We start from the raw sequence: 10,179 nt of genomic DNA, 5'->3' as shown, positions 1-10,179 counted from the left end.
ACATTTCTAGAGGGTGGTTCAGTACACCTTCTAGATTTTCTCCTTGAACGTTTCTCACATATAGCTGATTTTTGAGAGATAATCAGACAAAAAGCACCTCATATTGTACTTCAAATTAACTTGTTATTCAAGTTAATGAACCTGGCATAAAGGCTCAGGGCTTTGTACCTCTGCTGTAAGAATGATGACATCACGACATATAAAAGACTAAGTGTGGATCCTAACCAGTGAGCTGCTTTAAATGTGCTCTGGATCTCTTGATGTCCAAAGATAAGAAAGTTCTTTTCTTCTGGTTTGTGACAGCTCTCAATATCTATCCTGGTGCAAAACAATAGAGGTTAATGTTCTTTATTACAAAATAAGCCATGATCTGGCCATCTGTTTAGTATATCAGTACTTTTTTTTTTTTTAATCTATTTGAAAGGAACAGACCGTTGTAGAAAACTCTAGTTACCTCTTCCATAGACACAGAACTAAATAACAATTAGAAATTTAATTTCTAATAATTGCTATTCTTAGGATAATATATACTACATAGAGAAAAACATACAAGAATTATTATAACAATAGGAAATTTCTTAGAAAAAGAAGAAATATTATTTCTTCTGGAGAGTCCTCTAGACTTGAAAATTTGCTAGGGATGCTTGGGGATCATTTTAAGTTCTCCTATATGCTATGTTTATTTCTTCCTTATAAACAGACTTCATTTGTGCAGATAGCTACTGCAAGTGAATGGGACACATTATTTTTCATGTTGTTTAGCATTGTTATTATTGATGATAACTTCTTCAGTGTACTTAGAAACATCTCTCTAACAGCTAAGGGTAGATATGCAGCTTTTGCATCTGGACAAAAACTTTTAACTGTGAGATCTTTTAAATCTTTTAAATCTTTTACATGACATTAGCTAACATATTAATTAAAATCATGGATTCTGAGTCCCATCTGTCTTTAGCTAAGCGTCTGTTGTAGTTAACTGCTTCCCTACACAAATTGTTTTTAAGGGAAATGCTTTGTTGAGTTTTATTAGCTATTTATTTATTTATTAGCCATCATTTAAAGAGAGAAAGAAATGTATTGTGACCTAAATAACAAACTGAGATTTCTATGGTATTTTTGTTTTTGTTTTTCAAGCAGAGACTTTAATCAAGACATCAGACAAGAGAATTCTGCAGTTCTAAGTGTCAGTTTATCATTCAACATACATCTGAAATGCAAGGCCTATTTGTCTTAGAATGTATTCTGCAGGCTAGCTTTGACCTCCACTGCCTTCCACATGATACTCTGACTACCTTCCCTTTTAACACAGAAGTGAAGCCCATGGCAATTATGAGTACCAGCGTGTGGTAATCTAAACTGAACTTTAAACCACTATGAAATCTTCAAGAGTAAAGCCTAAAACTGCAGTGAAGTTAGAAAATAATTAGCAAGGAGAGAAGAGTAAGAATTCAAAAGCTTGATGGTGACATTTCTCTTTGGCCCCCAGCAAACCCATTGCTGCTCTGTAATGTCATCCTGCTTTTAGCTTCTTTGTGATTAAGGAATTTCACATTTTTCATATGTATAGACTCATATTGCAGACCAGGTCTGAAGACTATGATTTATAGGTGGTCAGTTCAAATTAGGATATAAAGAACTAGCTTTCACCCTGAAATGTAGCTTCATCAGTTTCAAGATACTTGCCTAGGTTTTCCTTTTTTTTCTCCTTGTTGAAAAGAGAGTTGTAATATCAGTCTGAAGTGTAGCACTACAGCAATAAAACTTTCTCAAAATACAGAAATCATTAATAACAGCTAGTAATTAAATAAGTGATATATATATTTTAGCAACTTAGCCTAATTTTCCTGTTGTTCAGTGTAGACATGTGACCACACCTGCAAATGCCAAGAACATCACTTTAGTTCCCCTAGTGCAGACTCACTGAAGTCAGGACAATCTGCCTACTAAACTGGCATGGTTTAACTAAGAGAATTATATGTAATTGTATCAGTTAACTTCTTTATCCTACATTCATATATCACAATCAAACTGCAGTGTTTTGAAATAAAGCTTGGCTGATATGAATATTTCAGATTACTTAATCAGAATGATTGTGATTCACCAATGACATTGTTACAACATTTTAATTGCTGTGTCCATTCACACTGACCTATGTGTACTTTTTTGCTCATTATAAGTATGTCTCCGGTGGATTTTTTTTAATATTAACATAGGTTAAAACTGGATATCATCTTAAGTAATTGAGCATCACTGACTTCTAATCTCATTTTCAGAGTTCCAGAAACCATAACATAAAATATGTGGTTCAGGGTCTATATAAAATTTACACTAACTACTTTGTGGTGGTAAGAAGTCTATAAGAATGTAAGAAGTTGATGGAAATAATCTGTTGTTTGATTTCATTTATTTTGACAAATTTCTAAAAGTTCTGTGTTCCATATATAATACACAGACTGAAAGTCAGAACAGATGTATTGCCACTTTATTTACAAGTCTCTCCTGTATACTATTTAAGGATTGTATGTGAACTTTATCCAATTCACTGCTGATAGCTAAATTTGCAAAAATTGCATCCTTTAGGTATTAACAAAAACTTCAACACTGTTACTTACACATGATGTTTGCTCAATATTTGAACATGCAAGTATAATTATTGTTTTTGTATGAAAGCATAGGCTTAGGAAGGTGCTGTGTGGATCACAGAGTTCTGATTCCCACAGGCCTGGGTCAGAAGGATCTCAGAGAGCACCCATTCCACTCTCCACAGAACCTTGATACCCTATAAAAAGTTGTGGTGTAACCTGACAGGCAACTTAGCACCACAGAACCATTTACTCAGTTCCTCCAGTGGGACAGGGGAGATAAGAAAAAAAAAAAAAGTAAAAATCTTGTGTTGAGATAAAGACAGTTTAATAGGACAGAAAAAGAAGGGAAAATAATGATAATAATTATGATGAAGGAATATACTAAGCAAGTGCACAAGTACACCTGCTGACAGATGCCAAGCCAGACCCCATAGCATGGTGCAATTCTGCAGTCTAGAGAATTTGAGAAAGCCTTGATTGTTTTAATTTTTATCCATGTGTTCAATTGTGGATAGTCACAGAAAAGCAACGTGCACAGAAATATACAGATGCATGCAAAGACTGCAGTATTTCTCTTTCAAGGTTAAATTTCTTTCTTTCTTTCTTTCTTTCTTTCTTTCTTTCTTTCTTTCTTTCTTTCTTTCTTTCTTTCTTTCTTTCTTTCTTTCTTTCTTTCTTTCTTTCTTTCTTTCTTTCTTTCTTTTTCTTTCTTTCTTTCTTTCTTTCTTTCTCTTTCCTCTCTTTCTCTCTTTCTCTCTCTCTTTCTCTTTCTTTTTTTCTTTGTCTAGCTCTCTTGCTCGCTCTCGCTTGCTCTCACTCTCTCACTCTCTCGCTCTCTCGCTCTCTCTTTCTCTTTTTCTCTTTTTCTCTCTCTCTTCCTCTCTTTCTCTCTCTCATTTTCAGTCTTTTTGACTGAGTGTGTGAATTTATTACAGAAGTTTTTTAGGATCTAAAATGCTCAATATGTTTAGTACAGTGCTTTGAAGTTTAGGCAACAACTGGGAACATCTGTCATTTAATCTGTTTTTCTTCACTTGAGATCACCATTGGAAGTTAAGAGACTGGGAATTTGTTGCTAACTACAATGCTAACATATTGAATGTTCTGAAATGAGACTTCATAAAAAAGAAATCATATCTTTAGTATATCCTATGATATTTTATGATTATCTTTCAAGTTGAAAATTTCATGTATTATTTTCATTAACATGGGTTTGAGCATACTTGCTACTAATTACTGTGGTAGGAATATTGGAATGCAAAAGATCATTTGAATCATGAATTTTAGTGATTTCCATTAGTTGTTTCTAATGAATTTATTGTGATATCTCACATCACCACAAATGCATTTTGGTATCAGGTTTTTTAGAACATTGGCTTTACAAAAGTATAAGCAATTACTTTTAAGTTATGGTAAATTAGCTAAAAACCTCTTTAGGTTTTTATATACATATCTTCAGGTTTTTGTATTCATGTATAATGTGTTATATTCAGTAATAAAAGGAAGCCTGAAAAACAAGAAACTATTTCATACCATAAAAGGATATGAAGAGAAGTCTGGAAGCTTGAATTCAGTTGGATGAAGTAGATTTGCTTTTCTAGGATGTGTCATAGAATTCATAGGTAAATGGGAGGGGCAAACTGATGTCTGCCTCTTGGTTTTGAATGGGTCATGTCACTCAGTGTCAGCTATGATAGAATTTATATTGATCTTTGATACTGATATTGAGCCATACATGGACTCCTAAGCCCACACTTTTTTTGACGTTCCAGTCCCAAAATTAAAACTTCCCCCCCCCCCCCCCCCCCCCATCCAGTTCATATTTTTTTCTCTCTGTTCACTATTTGGAATCAGAAAGTATTAAGTCTTCACACATTACCATGAGCAAAACAGACATGTAGCAGGATACCCGTGAAGTTAATTGTCATCCTGAGTTCTTCATATTATTTCTTGGTTTTCCTCTAGTTGTCCCCCCTCCACTGTAGTTACAAGTTGTACCTTACCAATTATAAACTGAGACCTTCACAAAAATTGCCCATGTTTTTATATGTTTTAATTGCCTAACTGAAAATGTCCAAAATTGGAACACAATCTGTACAAGGTCATTCTCTATTTTATTTTCTGTCTGTTCATATCTAGTCAGTTACACACCTCTTGGTATAACTGTGTGCTTTACAGAGAAAATTTGCTTCATTTTTTGGTATACAAAAGAGCCCATCAAAGTTTAAAGAGACACTTTACATTTCAGTTTTACTGACGTTGTTTACATTTAAGTTTTACTGATGTTATTTCTTTCATGGAATATTGGGTTGTACAATATTGTAATTTACACCTAATAATGTAATTACAACAAAATATTAAATGTGAGTGCAATTTTTCTTCAAACTTGTTCAGACAAAATATGAAAATCCAGCAGTAGTTTGTATTATGAGTATTCATGAATTTGACCAAACCTCTGATTTTGAAAAGAAATATTTGAAAGAGTTTAAGATTTTTAAAAGTAAATGATATCATTTCTTGGTTTGAAATTGCTTTTATTTCACAGTTTTAGTTAATTTCATGAGTTTTAACTAAAAAAGACAGCTCATAAAATTGAGATGAACCGTTTCAGTTTGTCCACACAATAGATTTTAATGAACTTTTCATACATTTTATTTTTTAATTGACCAGTTTGTAAGATATTTTCACTGCAAGTTGACTTTAGTCACAAATCACCAAAAACAAAATAAAACAAAAACTACCAATGTCATCAACAACAAAAACCCACACCAAAACCCACACCAAAAAAACCCCAGCACCTTAAAAATGTACATAGTCATATATTCAGTTGTTCTTATTCTAAGAACTTATTATTTGAGAATTTGTTTAATTGGACTTCTCGCAGCTGAACATGCACTGACCTCAAATAAGAGCTATGTGTGAACTGCTTCAGGGCAAGGCCTGGTGGTAGACATTCTGCCACACAAGAAAGTGTATTTGGAAGGATGCAAAATTTTATTTGGGGTATGCTGGATGGAAAAATCTTTGAGAGAATGTTTGGAAGAAATCAGTTCAAGAAAGGTTTTAAGAGTTTTTAGTTACATTTTACCATAAACTCATACTGAAGTCATCTGTGGAAAATCTGATTTTGTCATAAAAAAGAAGGAAGGAGGATAGTATTTTAAATATGCTGTTATTGCTGTTACCAAATTTCAGTGTTCCAAAAATCAGATCAAGAGCAGTTGAGTGAGGATAAAAGGTCATTACAAGTATTATTTTGTCAGTTTAGTTTAGAAATTTCCTAATGTCCATAACAATCTCAGTTATACATAATTTTGTTACTGACACACACTTGAGCTTATTAGTACCACTGTGATGTCAGAGCAATTAAATATAATATTTTCCGTAGATTGCACAGGTTTTCACACATGAAATGTATATTTGGTCTTCCTGTCTTTGGCTTGTAACGAGATGCAGATGCCTAATCACATTTTCCTACACCTCTTCGTACGTATCCTTCCTAACTGTTATTTAAAAATATGTGACTAGTATTCTTACCCTACCTTTCACCGGGCTGTCATATTTTGAGTTGGTATCAAATGACACAGCTTCTGAAAGAGACATTTTTTCCTCTCCCCTGCCCAGCACAGCTACATCTTTTCTGCTAGCACGTATATTCATCTGACCACACAGTGAACTGTATCAGGCAACTGATGCAAGTTAAAACTGACATATTCAGAGGGTTTCTTTTAGCACTAGTTATTTTTCAGATTCAGCTCTCTGCCTGGCTGCACAAGCTCTGTGAAGGCAAGAAAAAAAAAAAAACAAACACCAACAACAGACAAAAAAAACCACCAAAATAAAACAAAGCAACAAAAAAACAACCAAACAAAAAACCCCACCACCAACAACAAAAAAATACAACGGGAAAGTCAGGGAGAAGGCAGAGGCAAGGCTACATCTTTTAGTTGCCATGCAAAATGATGACAAAGTGTTTGTGATATGGATATCAGCATGAGAATCTACAAGGTCTATATTAATTTCACCTTCTTTCCTCCCGTGTTTTACTGAATAGACAATTATATCAACTTGCGTTGAGCTGCACACAATGTGTTGCAGAATGAACAGAAAGTATGTGGAGTATATAGCCAAAAGCAGAGAGGGACAGAGACAGGTGGTGGAGAAGAGCTTTCTAAATCTCCTTGCTTTTGTAGGACCAGTCTGTTAGCTCTGAGACATCTAATATCTTATTTTGAGTTTCAGAGGAAACTGAAAGGCTGTAAGGGTACTCCTTCGAATTCATCATGACCCTTACTGTCTCCCCTCCTATTTCACTGGCTCTGGAGCTGATGATAATAGGGCTGTGAGGAGAGTACATTCACCTGATTAAACACTCATTTCCTCAGAAGAAGGTTTCTGTCATTCCGCTGTGCAGGCCAGCTGCTCCCATGGGCCAGGATGCTGGGGGTGGCAGGGGCTACCCACTGGGGGCCGTCAGGGCAAGGCCTGGCAGCCAGGGCCTGTCCCACCAACACAGCCAGGAGCAGGGCAGCCAGGGGCACTGGGGACAGAGCCAGCCACGGGCACTGAACGCCTCCCTGGGGCCAGGGGTGAGCTGAGACTGGGCCAAGACATGGCCCTGCAGATGGGTCCAGCTCATCAGGTCCCATGGCCGGGCAGGGCAGAGCTGTGTGCAGCTGGAGACCAGCCCAGCTGCAACCTTGCTGGGGCAGGGACTGACGGCCTTGAGTGCTGAAATGGGGTCCCGGGCAGAGTGGGGGAAGCTGGGCAGGGACAGAGAGGCCTGGTGGTACCCTGAGGGCTCTGGCAATTTCTGCTAGATCTGCAGTTCGGGTTGATTTAGTTTTCAGCTGCATGGCAGCTAGGTCTAACACCAGGTGATGGTGGGAACCTGCATCTGAGGACCTCACAGGAGGAGGATCGTCCTTTGGCCACAGCTTGTTCTTGCCTGTGAGTTTCTGTAACACCAGCCTAACCCCGAGAGCTCACTTCTGCAGTAGCGCTATAACCAATCCTGTCAGAAGCCCACTGTTCCTATCCAAAGCATACCCATCTGTAGAACAGTTGAAGGCTGCAGGAAAAAGTCTCTAGAAAATTGCCATTTGGACAGCTGGGCATATATGCTTTATCAATTTATATCAGGCCTTTAACTATAAAATCATTGCCAAAGCTGTACCAAGGCCTAGAAACATATAGGATGTAATTTAAGGATCACATGAGACCCAGGGGCAAGACAGATGTGTGGATACCATCACTCTTCTCATTTCAGCAGTCAGGCTGACTGTCATGTGGCTGATGCAGGTAGGCAGAGTGTACGTTCTTTCCCTCTCCCTCCCCTTCCTTATTTTCTTCCAGCCAGACCGGCTGATTCTGTGAGTCAGTGACAGATTAGCTAGCGCCTTAATTTTAAGCTACACTGGCCCTTTAGAATAGTTTATTGTAAATCAATTTGCATTTTGATAGTATGTGCTGTGCTGTCGTTTTCTTCTCTAGAAACTTGTGTGATTCATTTCTTTCTCTCCCCACTGTTACATTTTTTTGCATGAATGCACCATCTTCTTGGAAGGCATGAGCCCGCAGGGGCTCACATCGAGATAGGTCAATGGTTAGAAGAAATAAGCAGCAACAGAAAAGTGATGGTTGCCAGTCTTGCGGGATTTCTGATTTGGCATGCTGCCACGTGACCAAAATTTTTCACATCAGACGGGCATGAAATCCACCTCCAGTCTGAGGGGGTCAAACTCTGGGTGCAGTGGGCAGGCAAGAATACTATTGGTCTTTTCCCCTTATGAGGTTTTGCAGGTTTGGTGAGGGGTCAGCTTACATTGCACATGGGACGATTTTAGAGAGACTTTCCTTACGTCATCTACCTGTGTGTGCATGTGTGTGTAATGACTGGGAAAACAAACAAACAAACAAACAAACAAAAGCCATTTATTTGGCAGATGTAGTGTCCTGTTAATAAGCCTCCTTTTTTTCCTGTGTGGGTAGGAAAAGCAGAGCAGAATTCCTGTTAGAGGGAAGAATGTAGTGAAGAATAAAGTTTCAGGGCCATTGATGGCAGCTGCGGTGGTGCTGCCTCCAGACCTTTTTTTTTTGTGCACGTTTCATTTGTCTCCTTTCCTGATTACCAGAACAGCTGGCAGCAGTTGTCCCAGGTCAACTAGAAGTTTAACTAGATATTTTGATTTCATGCATATGTTATAATTCTGAAGAATCCTCTCAAAAATATAGCAAGGTACAATAAACCATGATAATCCTTATGGTTTTAGGTATGTAGGCATGATAACTGTCCCTGAGAGTCTTTCAGCATCTAGTAAGTTGCCTGAAGGTGTGTGTAGAGCTTTACAGTAGTTCAGTTTTGGCTGAAAACTGCAGATATCCAGATCATAGATATTACTCTACATCTTAAAACAGCAAGAGGATATGGTTCACCATGCACACTGGCAATCTCTGTTGAAGGACCTGAGAGATGATGGTCTATCTTGAATCTAGTGGTATTTTGTGTTTATGAGTCAGTCCCCTAATACCTGCCTAGAGTTGAGGAATTCAGCCTGGGTGAAGACCTGCCTCATGCTGTGGGTGTGATTTATGCAAACCATATTAAGTCTAATGACATGAGAAACAACTCTTTTTAGGCTTTGGCTACCACCAGATCCATGTTGAATTTGGTTACCTCAGAAGGCTGTCTGTTGCCCATTAATAATCTATTTGATAGATTGCAATAGTGGGGACTGTTTCTCAACAGACAGAGGATCTTGAAAGGTTGTATTACCTCCTAGAAAAAGACCTTAAATGTTGTCATTCCTAAATGCCTTGCATTTATACTGTTCTCAGTTGCACATAATAAGATCATACACATAGGAGCAGATCTCCTTTGTGCCAAATCTTCTGTTAAGAATAGAGGGACTTCCTGACTTGCAGAATAGTGTGAAATGTTCCAGGCAGATATTCCCTGACTTTCTGCCAATTGCCCCACTAGTTGCTTAAGGATGATAGATCCATCCTTTTAGTAAAGACTCTTCCTGGAGTAATACTGTCAGAAGTGTCTGTCTCTATGGCAAAGATATATGCAAAGAGCAGAAACAGCAGAGTAGAAAGCAAGAAGATGTGTTCAAAATGAATGTCAAAGAGAAGCACGTGTGTTGCATGTTGCACGAGGGTTGTTACATGATGCACGAGGGTTAGATCATTGGCATTGTGATCTAGTAGAAATGCTGATACTATGCTATGTTTGAAGTGTTGCTGGATATTTTGTTGGCCAATAGGGCCATGAAGTTGATCAGAGTGCTGGAGCACCTCTCCTGTGAAGACAGGCTGAGTGACCTGGGGCTGTTCAGCCTGAAGAAGAGAAGGCTCCAGTGTGACCTCGTTGCAGCTTTTCAATACTTAAAGGGGGCTGATAAAAAAGATGGAGAGCAAATTTTTGCTCAGTCAGATGACAGGACAAGGGGGAATGATTTTAAACTAAAAAAGGGGAGATTTAGATTTAGAGGTTAGTAGGAAATTTTTCACTCAGAAGGTGGTGAGGCACGGGAACAGGTTGCCCAGAGAAGCTGTGGATGCCCCATCCCTGGAGGTATTCAAGGCCAGG

The 10,179-nt window shown here is 38.0% G+C and overlaps 1 protein-coding gene across 32 annotated transcripts in view; it reads left to right on the top strand.

Annotated features, from left to right (window-relative positions):
- Positions 1–10,179, top strand: part of GPC5 (glypican 5) — a 765,123-nt gene that overhangs the window by 371,224 nt on the left and 383,720 nt on the right. The window contains exon 7 of one of the 32 annotated variants that reach the window (XM_080577269.1): positions 1,135–1,161. The exons of the other annotated variants lie outside the window; for them this stretch is intronic. Coding sequence (XP_080433395.1) covers positions 1,135–1,146 — 12 coding nt within the window. The 3' untranslated portion in view covers positions 1,147–1,161. Of the gene's footprint in view, positions 1–1,134; positions 1,162–10,179 lie in introns of those variants that run through there. 32 annotated transcript variants of the gene reach the window in all.

This window comes from Anser brachyrhynchus, assembly GCF_964034855.1.
Source record: "Anser brachyrhynchus genome assembly, chromosome: 1".
Classification (NCBI taxonomy): Eukaryota; Metazoa; Chordata; class Aves; order Anseriformes; family Anatidae; genus Anser; species Anser brachyrhynchus.
This window is presented reverse-complemented; position numbering and strand designations above follow the sequence as displayed.